At 40.6% G+C, this 15,631-nt stretch overlaps 1 protein-coding gene across 3 annotated transcripts in view; it reads left to right on the plus strand.

Annotated features, from left to right (window-relative positions):
• bend5 (BEN domain containing 5) overlaps nt 1-14,178 on the plus strand; it is a 16,219-nt gene extending 2,041 nt beyond the window's left edge. For all 3 annotated transcript variants that reach the window (XM_030083430.1, XM_030083429.1, XM_030083431.1), the window contains 4 exons: nt 444-930; nt 8,388-8,536; nt 10,819-11,032; nt 11,216-14,178. In XM_030083430.1, the coding sequence (XP_029939290.1) occupies nt 444-930; nt 8,388-8,536; nt 10,819-11,032; nt 11,216-11,412 (1,047 nt within the window). In that variant the 3' untranslated portion in view covers nt 11,413-14,178. The remainder of the gene's footprint in view (nt 1-443; nt 931-8,387; nt 8,537-10,818; nt 11,033-11,215) is intronic.
• Nucleotides 14,179-15,631: the final 1,453 nt, after the last annotated feature.

The following is a 15,631-nucleotide window of genomic DNA, read 5'->3' on the forward strand; positions in this document are numbered from 1 at the left end:
TATGTCACATTTCATAAACTTGGCTGACACCCCAAATCCCCCACGCTATTTTTACCATATGCTGGATTAACACAAATTCAGCACTCTGGACAGCTGCCCTTTCACAGACAAATCCTCTGAGCGGCTCATCAAAGAACTCGGTGACTCCTCTTCTCCCAGTTCCTATTGAGATCCACACAGTCAAAACAAACAGTTTAAACTCTGCCTGTCCTGGCAGTCCTAGCTTCATGTGTGTTTTCTACGTTCCCTGTTGTCCTTCTCGTTAAAACAAAGCTTAGTTGTACATTTCAAGTGCTACTTGGTTCTAGTGTTGTGAAGATACTTGTAAAAGTCTCAAAAGAACATATTTGTATGTCTTTCATGTTGCCAAGCCTCTACTAATTACAGCTTAAGTTCCTTTTACTGGTCTATTTCGTCTCAGTGATCATTATTGTTTCCCCCAGGCCCTGTCTCAGGACCATGGACGTCCTCTCTCCAACTCCTCCAAGAGCTTGGCAGCAGTAGTGGCTCGCTTGGAGAGAAATGCAGCTAGTTCCTGCATGGAGGGTGAGGAGGACCTCGACGAAGACCGGCTGGCTGAAGAGGGCGAAGATGCAGATGATGAAGATGAAGATATGGAGGCAGAGCATCAGCAACATCATCACCACCAGCAGCAACAACAGCAGCAGCATTTGGAAGTGGACACAGATTGTGTGTCTGAGGTAGCTGCTGCTGTGGTTCCTCGAGTTCTGTATGAGGAGTTGGTTCACAGCTACAGGCAGCAAGAGGAGGAGATGAGGAGACTTCAGCAGGAGTTGGAGAGAACCCGCAGACAGCTGGTGCAGCAGGCCAAAAAGCTGAAGGAATATGGCAGTTTGCTGACGGAAGTGAAAGAACTGAGGGACTTCAACAGGAGACTGCAAGACGTACTTCTGATGAGATTGGGAAGCGGTGAGAAATCAGTTGCACGCACACCAACATACACACTTTTGTTTCCCATCCCACAAAGCTGTTAAAAAAAAAAAGAACCATTAACCCTACCAAACAAACCCTTGGACCACAATAGATATTGAAGATGAGTTGATCAACATTTTGAGAGAAAACGTGTACAGCTTCTGAAATTAACTCTGCAAAGTTGCACCTACATAGAAAGGAATAAACTCCTCAATGAGGGAAGACTGGCAGCAACCGTGCTGACGCATCATTAATGTCGTAGTTACTGTATGTATATACAAAACCTTCATTTAGCAGCTCCTGTCCTGCTGATGATTTTCCATAATGACAGGTACCAGCAGCTTACAATAAATTTAGCAAAATACAATTTAACATCTCTGCACTGTCGAAATGTTAGGACACAAACGGCCCTTGATTTGATCTGCATTCTTTTTTTTAACCACATTAGCTTAGCTGAGATGTTATACGTGTCAATTTCATAGTGTGGTTTAAAGTATGGCATTTCTAACCAAACCTAATATAAAGCTATAAATGATTGACTTTGCTTTGAGTTTGAATGCTTGAGCTTGAATCATGCATTGGGGACAGAGGAGTGGAGCTCATGAAAAAGAGAAACCAGAAAAGTTTTCAAGTTTTTAGGTTTTCTGCTCTTTCAATGTGTTTCGTTCGCTCAGAAATCCATACCTACTCATCTGTAAAGCACATGTGTATCTGCTTTGAAAAATTAGATTTTATTATTAGATTATCTATATGTTATCAAAACACTCACTGAATAGCTGCAGACATGGCGAGCCTTGACTGTTGAAGTGAAGTATGTTGATTATCTTTGTAGAATGGCACTTGTGCTGTGATGGGATGTTTAAAAAACAAGTAAAACTAAGTTTTGAAGTTGTTATACAAGAAGGAAGGAAGAAAATTTGGGACCTTGGTTGGTTTATGACTGTGAGATGATGTCTCCAAAAAGGCAGCAGTTCTGGGAAGTTCTGTTGGGAACCTGCTTGACTGGGTAAAGAAAACACAAGTGAAGTAGGTGTGGGGTCATTACTACTCAGGGCCGGTCCATGAAGTCTGATCCCTCAAAGGAAGTGCTCCGTATTATAGAAACAAGTCGAGACACTTTGTGTCACTTCTAACTACTTATGAAGTTGTCTCACTAGAAGTTTAAGTGAGGGCTCACGCTCAGCGGCATCTTCATCCAAAATCAGCTATCAGGGTAATGATGGTGCTTAAGTTGTGCCTTTAAAGCAAAATGAATTGTGTTGTATCCTGCGGACAGGTTAGACCAAAATAATACGCTTCTTTTATGCAGAAAAATTGCCTATCTGCATTTCAAACATTGTCATGTGCTACTGACTTCATATTCTCATGCGTTCCTTATGTTGGCGTGGTTGTTAAGCAATACATCCTATTGAGCTTAGTACAGTGTAGGGTAGAATAATATAGAAGATCAGCAAACCTACCAAATGTTTTTGATAACAGCCCTCAAATAAAGTTGTAATTTCTGTTGTTTCTTAGTTATGTTGTCTCCTGATTCCTTCAGCTGGTCGCTCAGGAAATAGCCTGCCCTACTGTCAACTCTAGTATTACTTTGTTTGCTACTAATCTGCAGGCTTCCTCGATACGAGTGCCAAAGATGGAAAGGAGGTGCCTTCTGTATCCATCAGCGTATTTAGCGTCAAGCATATTTTGGACTCTAGAGATGTGGTTGTCAGGAAAAGTTCTGGAGATTATGTAGATTTTACATCAACCTCAGCAATGTTACAGAATATCTGAACATAATCATGGCTGTAATACAGCATTTCCTACGCTTAAAACACTTCAAAGAGAATTTAGGAAAATATTTTGGAATTTAACAGTTTACAGAATTGATTTGACCTCTGAACTTTCAGTATCTCAACTTGAAAGAGTATCTGTAGGATGAACAAATATTTTTCCCCCCCCATAGACGCCTGACCACAGAGCTTCCAGGAATGCGCTGCTAACATATCAGTTCCTGATACTGTTGGGCACGCTGAGAGGTCTATGAAGTCAATACTTCAGTGTCAGAGGTTTTGGTGCATGTGTGACACTTTCAGTGTTTTGCAGATGGTTTTAATCATGGCTGCACAATGTATTGCAAATTTGTCATCATTAAGATACTGCCATTCGCAAAATACAGTACCAGGCAAAAGTTTGAGCACACCTTCTCATTCAATACTTCCCTTTTTTATTTTATTTCCTGTGTTGTAGATCATTAATGAAAACTGTTAGTCTATGAAGGAACACATATGGGATTATGTAGTGAACAAACCTGTAAGACTATGCTTTATGTTTTGTTCAAAGTTGCTGCCTTCTGCTTTGATGATAGCTTTGTTTACTCCTGCTCTTCTTATGAATTAGTCACCTGGACTGGTTTTCAATTAACAAGTTTGCCTTACTAGCATTAACTTGTTGAATTCCTTACATTTGTAATGTATTTGAGACCATCCTATAAGTTTTGCAGAGACCGGGTTGGTACAAAGATCTACACAGTGAATAGAACAATATAACTACTGGGGTTTCAACAGTTCTCTGTAAAATGTTGAAGCGTTCAGTTCACCCTGAATGGTTCTATACACCCTGATGTGCCGAAAGTGTTCAGTTTTGCGGTTAATTTTGCGTTGATGCTTTTCAGACCACTGTGCATGGCTGTTCACAGGCCAAGCCAGCCCGTTGCACAAAAACCCTCCCCATGATGCAACGTCCAGTCACTGTTGTGGATCCGTCCACTCACCCGCTCATGCTGTTGCAACTGGAGCCTCTGCCACTGTTTTTTTCGTGACAGCTGATAGTGGTCATCGTGAAAGAAAAGTAGTGTGTCCAGGTGATACTTGGAGTCGAGCATATCGTGGTTCAGCCAGGTCTCAGTGAGAAGAACAATACAATAATTCCTCATCTCTTTATGGAAGTTCAGTCTCTGCCTGAGCAGATCAATCTTGATGTCCAGGGAGTGGTTATCAGGCAGGAACAGAGTTAGGACGGGCCTGCTTTTAGCTCTTGGCCAGGTTAGCATACTGGCTCTCTTCCCCATCTTCTGTCATCTTTTAGCAGTCTAAATCTCTCCAATGCTGCCTTGATGTCTGGTTCCAGTCCTTCTTCATGGTTCTTCTGAAGACGTAGGTCAGGAGCGCTGTATTTCAGCTACTCTGCCACACAAAAGGACCAGCTTCATACAAATCTCCAGTGTGGGATCATTTTGGTTACAACGATGAGGGAGTGAAAACAGCTAACAGAAATTTCACATTCTGAGAATGTTGCATGAAACATTTCCCATATATGAAAGGAAACATAAACAACAGGAGCAATATGAGCATGCATCTCTAGCATAAGCATTCTGATGTGACGCTTTCTGGCAGGATTCAAAGTTAACACTAGCCAAAACAAAAAAAAAAAAACAACTGTCTTAACACACACCGAACCAAACTGTGGGCTACTGTTGCACCCCTAATGACTGCTGCTCTTGTCTTTATCTGGACAAGAACCATTTAACTGAGAAAAGAGAAACAACAGTCCATCGCTGCTTTAACACATGAAGGTCAGTCAATTCATAAAATTTCTAGAACTTTGAAGGTGTCCTCAAGTGTAGTCACAAGGATGCCTCCAAGGAATGGAAGACCTGGAGTTTAGAAACAAACTTATCAGCGGTACCCGCCTAGGAAACTGCAGATTAACAGCATCTCAGAGCCCAAATAAATGCTTTATAGAATTCAAGTAGCAAACATATCTGAACGTCAGCTGACAATTTAATGAACAAGATGAAGAGAACTGCTCAGTCCAAAAAACAGAAGGAATGAACATTGGACAGCTGTAAATCTGCGCTTTGGTTTGATGAGTCCAAATTTAAGATTTCTGATTGCAGCTTCCATGTCTGGTGATGGGATGGTTTCTACATTTATAGTTCCCTCCATGAAGTGTGGAGGAGGTGGTGGGATGGATTGGTGGTGTTATATCGGTGACACAGATTTAAAATCCAAGGCACACTTAACCAGCATGGCTACAGCTGCATACTGCAGTGACGCGTATTCAGCATCTGGTTTGTACTTTGGACCATCATTGATTTGTCAAATACCAGTAATGGATATATTTGGTATTAATCTGCAATATAAAAAAAATAATACAATAAAGAAAAAGCAGAATGAGAAGGTGTTTCCAAACTTTTGACTCGTGCTGTACATTTTTCAAAAGACTAACTGTACTGAGATCTTTGTGCTGTGCTTTCATGGTCTGCATGCTTTGATGGAGTCCTACTGCTGAGACACCCGGTTATAAGGAGATGTCAGTGGCTGTGATTACAAGGTGTGTTGATAGACCTTTCAGTGTCATGGTGGTATAAGGGACAACGAAGGGACACATCACTTTCTGCTGTGAACAGTAATCTTTTGTTGCATTTTGGGTTTTAGTTTATTCAACAGCAGCATTATCAGTCCAGAAAACAGTGATTTTGAAAGCTTCCAGAGTATTTGATTGACAGTTGGATATCTGTTGAAACAGCGAAAGTAAGAGCTTTGTGAAGCATGTCGTACATGTGCACTATGGTAGCAATCAACAACTTTGCTGCATATGTGGTTGCAGATCAGTAACAGTGACACATTCCAACACTTAAACAGTACCTCAGGTTCCATGGACTGCAGCTTTGGTGAGTTATAATGTATTGCAGAACTCTTCGGCGCCAAAGGTAGTTGCACACAAAGTATGGTGCCAGACAGGAAGTTTCCACACAAAATGCATCTTGAATCCAGCCACTTGTGAAATAAAGGGCTAAACGGTTGTATTCTGCTTCACTGCAGCAACATTATTTCACACCTGGTGGCCGTGGGGCAGAAGTTACAGGTGCACATCTCAAAAATCAAGAAAGATTACTGAAGTCAACAAGTTGCTCCTCTTTTGAAATGGTTCAGATGTGAAATAGGGGAAAGAGAAAGAGCATGCCATGACCCACTTAAGTGCTTTTGTTTATTGGAAATCATTGTTATTGTGGAACAATATTCACCTGATGTTGTGCATTTTAAATGTTGTAGCTTGTCAGTCTCGACTAGTGCCAGCAGCCAAATATACCAGTTTTCTTAATGAGCTAGGATATAGGCTCATTTATGGTATACATACGCACTAAAATAAACGCACCTGTTTCAAGCCTTGTTTTTGTTTCAGCACTTATACTGATATACATCTTTTTCTTTGGCTTGGATACTGTGCTATAGTTCCACTGGGGACATCCATTTATATGGCAACAGAGTAACAAGAGTTGTGTTGCATCAACTGAGAGGGATGGTAATAATGTGGGAAGGAATAAAAAAACAGAATGTTTTTGTAGCAGTGGTCGGTGAGGCCGTCAAATGCACACACTGCATTTGCAGGACAGAATCCTTTTCGCTGGTGTGATCAATGAGGGACATTGAAAACAACCATTTTTGATGACTGAGTTTTCAATTTCTATGATTGTCCAACTTGCGATTTGGTAACTTGCTCACTCGATTAAGCGTAGTCTGTGAGCAGAGCAGGATGTCTTACTGTCCTGCTGCTCTTCCCTTCTACAGGAATCAGTCATTAGATTTTGGTAGCAAGTTTCAAACTTGGCTCTGCAACTTTACAGTGTGCTATCAGCAAGGATTCTCCTTCATGTTAGTTGCACTCAGTGGCTACACTGTGTCCCTAGCTGGTCAGACAGATGAGAGTATGAATGAAATCCTCTGTGCGTTTGTATATATCACATCTAGCATGAATAAGCTTTAAGTATGAACTCAGGTTTCAATTATGGTTGTACTGCTTGGCGATCTAATCATATTGAAATTAATAGCGTTTTTTTTTGTTTGTTTGTTTGTTTGTTTGTTTGTTTCCCTGCTTGGCCATGGTGTCTGCACAATGTTTTCCAGTGGAAATAGTGAAGTTACATTGCACTGTACTTGTTTGTTGAAACATCAGAGGCATTGCAAGTCACAGAATTATTGCACAGAGTGCAAGGATTTCAAAATGAACCACTCTCCGTCTCAGTGCAAATAAGTAAACTGTAACTTTGCTGAAATGCACAATACTGCCAAAGTTTTGAAACCACAAAAACCATGCCATTTCCACGCAGTTGTCATGTAAAGAGAGCCACTTTTTAGGGTGGGGGGGCATGCTCTGTGTTGTCTTGGAAAGGGATCAAATGTATCCAACTGAAGTTCAGTGAACACTTTCCCGTCACATTTAAATCTCAGGCAAAACTCCCAAGTGAAAGCCCAAATGTTCAAGAACTCTGGATTCATGTTTTTTTTTTTTTTTTTTTTTTTACCACAAATTAAATAATGTTGGAGTTGACAGCATATGCATGGATACAGCAGTGGACATGAATGAAATGTGCACATTAGCAAAGACCATAATATTCTCTACAAGAATCAGATTGAAAAGAAGACATTGAAGGTTTTCCTTTTCAATAGAAGCACAGTTTTTAGCTTCAGATGATCAAGTTCATGTAGCTGAATAAAATCTAATATAGCGACATGCACCATCTCAGAGGCTTTTGACGTATATGCCCCCACTCCGGTCAGAAGTCACTTCGGAAACACAGATCAGGTTTCAGAAATTATACTTGGTGCCAATTGAACGATCTGATTAGGGCAGGATCAGTGAACTCTAAATTGAATAGGCCAGTGTTACATACAACAGTACTGTTTCACAACAGCACTGGATCCTTCCCAGCAAAGCTTCTATAACACGACTCAGGGGGGAAAAAGACAATTTAAAACATTCTAATTAAAAAACTCAAGTGATTGGCAATATTGGAAGGTAATGTATAATTAAATGGGAAAGAAAGAGGCAAGGGAATATTTGTTCAAAATAATAAACAGCATTGTGCAATATTTTATATAATACAGATTTAAATGTAGAAATTGAAGGATTTTAATAAAATGTACTGTTGTAGCTGGTATTAAACATGCTATCATTGCATTGTGTAGCATTGTAAAAACTCGAGCTTTGCCAGATGCTGGTGTTAACCTCAGCTCCCCCTGTAGATCTGAACAGAGGCGCCCGGCCACTGGCTAGACTGTCTAATGGACAGGCTAAAGATTAGAGCACCCTGGGGTGCTGTCAGGCAGGGGATGGAGTGCGCTGACCGATATTAAAACTCATCAGCTACATTGGAGCTTAGCATGGCCGACCACCAAGCCAGCTTAGTTACTGGGCGAAAATAACCTTCCGTCACAGGGCAGAGGGAAGCTGAGGCCCAGAGCAGGAAGCAAGCAAACAAGCATGTTGGCACTGTTCCAGTGTTGAAGACAAGGGAACTGAAGCAGAGCTACTGTAAGGCTCAAGGTGTGACTGGCTGTCAACAAGTAGCATGTGTTTTCCACCCTGATGTTTTGGTGAAAATCAGTGTCGTCAGTTGAAAATGTCTTTAGGCAGACGGTTTTTTTGTTTGATATATTTCTGTAATTATGAATGTATTATTTGTCTCCCAGAGCCTATGCATGACAATGGCACTCAGACAATCAAGGCTGAAGTGGTTGAACCTATTGTTGAGGCCCAGGAGACATGCAGAGAAGAGGCCAACACCAGTTCCAGCTACTCACCTTCACCCAGAACAGTATACACCTGCAATGACGGGAAGGTATGTCTCAGTGGACTCACATGGAGTCGTTTCTAAGTTAGGTTTTCATCATCTGCTCCAGTTAGCCTATGACTGAAACTTTTCAACTGTTGTGGACCCTGTCGTGACCTTTGGTGTCATCTGATATATATGATGCTGCCTGTATGTATTTGTTTTCATCTTTTTTTGATTGTGCCACATAAATCACCTGTAAAACAAGCCGAAACAATCCCCCTCCCCCCAAGTTATGTATTTGACTTAACATGTAATTCATATGAAAAAAACAAATGAGGTCTTCAAACCCTCAACTTGTCCATACTTTTAATAAGCCCCGGGAACCTTGGAGAGTTATGAATCTTTAGCTCCCGGCTATGTATTTGTGACTTTCTGCTGGTAGGTGACTGTTGATAGTCGTCTGATTTAGTAGGAAGTAGTATATTTCCTCCTAACAGCAGTGGACCCGGGAACATGTTGTCATAGTTGATCAGTTCTTTCCCCCTTGCTGCCCTACCCAAGCAGGTAAACAAGGTTGAGAAGATTATTATTGTTCCTGCAAGCCCAGCCAGCATCATCAGTGTTTATTAGCCTGTTAGGGTTCTTTACTCCCCCCACTGCTGTAACTCAACCAGCATCCTGTCTCTGATGACAGGGGGGGAATTGGTACTACAAGCTCTGGGGCCTGCAGCCACTTCAAGCGTGAAGAACACTTGCAAATTAGAACTCTCCTACATCAGGGACCCCATATTAATTATTTGCACGAGAGGAATTTAAAGTGACTGACAGGTTAGCCCTAGTGAGAGCATGTGAGGTGGGGGTGAAAAAAGGAGGAGTAGTGACGAGAAAGACATAAACGAGAGCAAAGGGGAGGGAGGACGAGAGCAGTCTTTTCTAACTCGAGGGCAGTATAAAGCTTGTCTGCTGGCCAGGGGCCTAAAGCACATTAGCCACACAGGGAAAAGCCTTTTGGATGCTAGCCTAAAGACTTTACGGTGATAACGGAGAAGGGAAGGGAAAGAGAGGCACATATGCCCCCTGTTGCATTAGATCACCTAGAAGACTGAGACAGTCTGCCCAGGCTGGCAATCAGCTTGGTGTGTTTGCTACAGGCTTATGCAATATGTGGTGACAGTGTGTAGGGTGCTACCAGCTAAGTTCATAATGAAGGTAATCCAAGCTCCAAGTAGCAAGTGACCTAAGCTTATTTATGTATCCTGGTCAGTGAAAGTGGTCCTTTTTAAGACATCCAGATTTGGAGCGAGACCTGGATAATATGATTCTCGACACAACAGTGATACTGTGCTGTTTCCTGTAGATGACCTGTAAAGCAGCAGTAAGGAGGTTTTTGGCAGCTGAAATGTTTTTTTCCAATATGATAAACTATTGTTACTACTATTCATATGTCACTCTGTGCTGCAGTTCAAGGTAAATTCATTCATGTAAGGGACAACCGAATTACAAACAGCTAAGTTTTGCTGCTTTGAATGTCAAACAATATGCAAGGTTTGCATTACTTTTTTTTTAAATGATTTTAAGCATAAGCTGCTGCTCACACTTATTTTTTTGAACACTTACCCACTCAACAGATATAGCAGTCATAATGCTGGTATCTTGCAGACAGTTAGCTTTATGTTCTCTCTTAGCTTGTAACAGACAGTCCAGCTGAAGAGATTCACAGAACAAGTTTCTGGATTTTCATAGCCTTTACCTTTTTTCTTGTAGACTGGGGAAACTAGGCCCTGCAGCACACAGCTAGAGTTGTTCTGTCAGTGATGAGCGTCATTGTCGTAAGACGATTTTAAACATCGATAGAAATTACTTCTTTTCCTGAAATGTTCAGCTGTAGCACCAGGCAGTTCCTGTGCCTACTCACTTTACTCCGACTTTTTATATAGAGTGTTTTTGTGAGCTATTGAAAAAAAAAAAGTTATAACCCAAAGTACACAGAATGGCATAGGCATCCTTCCTCCCAGTCTGTTGTTTAGGCAGTGTAGCCAAGCCTGTAAGGTCCGACATGCTGGCATACTGTATGTTACTGTATATCGGGTTCAACAACATCAATCAGCAGATCTAAACTGTAGTGTTTCTACTTTTATTTATTTATTTAAATTAGATGATTTTTTTTGGTTTTCTTCAGCAGTGTGTCAGCAGGTAAGCAAATGGCTTATTGTTTTACATTTATTAATATATATTTGACCAAAAAGTGAGGTCCTCTGAACATTTCCTAAATGAACCATTAAAGAAACACAAACATTCATTGCCTGATAATGTGGTGATGATCACACTTTTCTGGATCACATCTCCAGGTACATCTGGGTGCTGGGATTTGGGTGGAGGAGGAGAAGTGGCACCAGCTGCAGCGGACCCAGGGAGACTCCAAGTTCACAAAGAATCTGGCTGTGATGATTTGGGGCACAGAAACCCTCAAAAACCGTAGCGTCACTGGAGTGGCCACTAAAAAGAAGAAGGATGCCCTTCCCAAGCCTCCGCTGTCTCCCAGCAAGCTGAAAATTGTCAGAGGTAAGATGTTTGCACTAATAAAAATCATATTTCTGGTAAAGCAGCTATTGTTTAGGAGGATCTCTATAACTTGAATCAATGTGAAAAACAAAGTGCAAAAGCAAGTGTGATCCTCTGAAAGAGATAAGATGAGAAGCTCCCAATGTGATGAAGTCTGACTGCTCACACTCGCTCCTTCCTCAGAGTGTCTCTACGACAGAGTGTCTCAAGAGACAGCCGACAGCGCAGAGATTACGCAGAGATTGTCCAAAGTGAACAAATATATTTGTGAAAAGATAATGGACATCAACAAGTCCATCAAGAACGAGGAGCGGCGCGAGTCAAAGCTGCTCATCAGACAGACAGTGAAGATGGAGAACTTCACCTACGATGGCATATAGTGATCAACCAACACGCCAGCGCCTTCTGCCATCCCCCCCAGTGTGGTCTGCAGGATGTGGAGGGGACTGGAAATGGGCTGTTTGGGAATGCTGTCACGGTTTCGGGAGCGACCATATTACTTTGACACATTAGATTGGTTAATTTTGTGAAAACAAGCAAACCCATTGCCACCTTCTCCCCCACCCTGTAAAATGATTGTGACCTTTTTAAGTGGCCCAGTTAAGTAGTTGGCATACAGACAGCTTTACCCACCAGTTAGAAATTGAGCGATTTGTTTGATATGAGCTGAAATGAGTGTTTTTATAAGCTTTAACAGTGGCATTGGTACAAAGATGCGGTTTATCGAGGTGTGTGCATATGTGTCAAAAGATAAATTTGTGATTGTTAAATTAATTTATTGTTCTGTGTCAGAACATAACTTTGAATCCTTGAACTTTTAAAAAGTAAGAGGTTTTTTCCCTAGGTAAAGTTTTCTGATGCTATGAAGATGACGGTGATTCATTAGATCTTAGACATGTGGGGTTGCTGACTGTTTTGGTGGCTACATGCTAGCTGCTGGAGAGATGAGTGTTTGCTGTTGGTACTTATTGCATGTAATGGGACAACAGGGTCTCAAATGCACAAGTCTTAATTAGTAACAGCCATACTTCATTTTGCAGCAGAGATTCTGGTGCTATAAGAGATTAATTATGAGTGTGTGCTCTCCCTTAACTGTAAGTCAATCACAACACATCACTTGATGGAAAAAGAAGGTTAACAAAGATTTCATTGGAGGGGCGACTCTTCAGTCTGTAGAGTGCCGTTGTGTCCCGTTTTGATTTTTTTTTTCTTTTTTTTGTTTTTCTTCAGTTTTTAATCTTTCCCATCATTGAGAGAGCACAGCAATGATTTCAATGGAAAATTTGTGACTTTCTCATAATCAAACTTGTCACTTTTGGAAAACTTGACTGTTGAGTTGTCTTGGTACAGGCACGTTGATGCCTAGAACGGCCTTAAATGAATTCGGCAATCACCAGGGGCTGATATGCTCCTGGGTTTTCTAGTAAGCTGTGATTGTAAATGTATAGTAAGCTTAAGTGATAAAGCTTTATCTGCACTTTGCTGTGAGAATGTAAAAGGTGGCGAGGTACTTTTTTCTGTGTGGTTCATACTTCTAAGTTGAGCTGAGCTGGACTGTTGCTGGGATCGAAATCAGGGCGCAGCATTGCACGGTCCAGGCCATCTTCTTGTGAGAGCTCTGTTAGCTGTGGGTAAAGCTGTCTGTAACACTATTTTTCTGTGAAAGTTGTCTGGCCCAGCTGAATCCATTATAACTCTTGTTGTTTGGGCCACACCACTGGGGAACAAAGTATGGTTGCTCCAGTGACAATTTCCTCTGATCTATGCCGTCAGAGCTTTGGAAATTTCCTATTGTACGTCCCCCGCCCTCTTACTTCTCCTGTTGTTATATTGTTTTGATCCAAAATGGTTTGTGTGGCTGTCTGCAGGCTGGAACTAAACGCTGCAGATTGAAATCTCAACTGTGACCTAGCTGTGGCTAACTGTGAATCTGCTGCAGAGCTGCCCATCAAGCCTTGCTCCTCTTCACACTTTCGATTCCTGTTGTTTGGTTTATTTCGCCCCATGATTTTGTTTGTCTCGTATATACTCAAAATTTCAGTTCAGCCTTTTTTCAATCTCTGTTATGTTTTAGTCCAATTTTTTTTAATTATTATTATTATTATTGTTTTTCTTCCCATCAACCCATCAAACACAGATGCTTAATTTTTATGTTACACACCGTTTCAAGCTTCTGGTAAAAATTTTGGTTTCACTAATTGATGTTGTAATTCTATATTACCTATCAGTTATTTTGTGTGCGTGTATGTGTGTGTGTGTGTGTGTGTGTGTGTGTGTGTGCGTGCGTACGTTGTGCGCATGCATGCTGCAAGCCTGATTCTGTTGTTATGAATCAGTGGTGAAAACTACAAAGAAAAAAGAAATATTGCCCCATAGCCAAAGTGATCTATTTAAAATGAGATTTACGTTTGACAAATCCAGCACATCATGATCACAGCATATTTGGTGAACCTTGTTTGTGAGCTACTTGCTAATCTGCCATAGTAAAATGTAAATCTGTATTGTTAATCCATTGCAGTTGAGATGCAGTAGTTTCGATCAACTGAAATCATTTACTTTGAATGCACTTTAAATCTCTGGGCAATTTTGTCAATCTTAAAAAAAAAAAAAATGTATTTGTGGGGTTTTCTTCTCTTTGTTTATAGCCATTTTTTAGATTGAGGCCTAAAAATCACCGTATTATCATGCAGCACCTTAGAACAAGTTTTTGTGACATGCTTTTGTTTCCAGTGCTCCTCAAAAACGTTTATATTGAACACGAAAAAAAGAATCAGCACTTTTATTTAGGATGTTTAGAATATATTCAGTCTTTGATCATTACAATTACGCTTAAACTGGATTCTACGACTTCACCATGGCCTCACGAAGTATAATCGGCCTAGTTTATGAATTGTTTAGAAACAACCCCTCCATATGAAAGACAATTCACCGTCTTAACAACTTTTACCAATGAAATGTGCAAGCTGACTGGAATATGTGCTTTAACTTAATGTGTCAACATGCTGGGTATGTATAAATAACTTGTATAGATGTAATTCTATGTTTTTACAAATGAGTGGTAATTGTAAGCCAAAGTATCGAATACTGAGATCAAGCTAAAGAAAGGGGATGCTGACTGAGGGATCAGCAGGGTTTGCACAAAAAAAGGCCCATGCCGCGGTAATGGAGCTTAGTGAATCTTAAGTCACCTTGGCAAATGATTTTCCTTTTTTATCATTATTATTATTATTATTGGGGTGGGGGGTGGGGTTGAGTGACCTTTGTTTTTTTTTTGGTTTTTTTTTTTTTTGGTTTTTTTTTCCCTGTACAAAGCAACATGTGAGGTTTACGTGTGCTAGAGTTTATTGAAAACACATGATTTAAAAGAAAAGATTTCTGCTGTGCAAAGCAACCTTGCTGAAATTCTGACACATTGCTGGTGTATTTGTGTTTGTTTCTTTGTTGTTTGATGCCAAAATGGGCTTGTGTTTAAAGCAATGCTTAAAGAAAGAGCGTTAATAGAGCTGTTGCGTCATCTAAACATCATCACTTTGTTTTTTAAAGGCTGTTTTCCTGGAGCGCTATTAAGCCTAATCCTTTAACTAAAACCATCTTCAGTGGATGAAAGCTGTATGGAAGTGCTGTATGTTTTTAACCCAGATTTGGCTTAATCTGTGATGGCAAGGCCAATCTCTATCAAATGTACCAAGTCACTTGCAGAGAAACAGTTTGGGTTTTAGCAGCATATTAGTAACGTACACCTGTTATATAACCCTTCAGAGCCATTAATGGATGTTATGGGTTTGTGTGGCTTCGGAATACGACACCAGACTTTCCAGTACTCTTTACAGACACACAAAGTAGCAATATGCAGGAAACATAACCTCGCCAACCCTGTCGTCCTCTCCCTGCTCTTCCCGTGCCACATCTAGTTCTTCACTCTGCCGTCGTTTGTATGGACTAGATTTAGAAACACACCTGTTATCAAGATAATAGCAAATCCTGTCCTCGCCTGGTGTTTTGGCTTATGCCGCAAACACCTGTCAAAGCTTCACAAGTGAAGGAGCTTTGTGTTGCTTTTTTGACAGTTTGATTGGGAGAGAGAAAAAAAAGGTTTTTTTTTTTTTTTTTTTTGGTTTTTTTTTTTTTTAGCTTCACTGTGTGGAACAAGATAAATGGCTCCATTTCACCACAGTTTTCAGAACTAAATGTACACCAGACACATTTACTGTTTGAGCCTCAGATACAATATCTGACTTACTTGGAAAAGAGAAAACAGGAGAAACGCATTGTTCGGCCTATATTTTTATTAAAGGTATCAGTAACTTTGTATACAATCCACAAACCGGTTCTACTTCATCTAACTTCACCATCCTACCTCATTGTTACTCTGGTGTTTGTTTGTCAGTGACTGTAAACTATATGTGTGTATATTAAAAAAAAAAAAAAAAAGGAAAAAATCTATAGGAAAAGCTATACCTGGTTACTCTCAACATGTACAGCATATAAACCTTGTAAAACACCTCAGTACACAAATATCATTCTTCGGAGAAATCCGTTTTATTACCTGCTTAAAGATGCTGCTGTAAAGGGGTGTCTGTGTGAGGGGTCGTCTCTGAA

This window comes from Salarias fasciatus, chromosome 23 (assembly GCF_902148845.1).
Source record: "Salarias fasciatus chromosome 23, fSalaFa1.1, whole genome shotgun sequence".
In the NCBI taxonomy this organism is placed as follows: Eukaryota; Metazoa; Chordata; class Actinopteri; order Blenniiformes; family Blenniidae; genus Salarias; species Salarias fasciatus.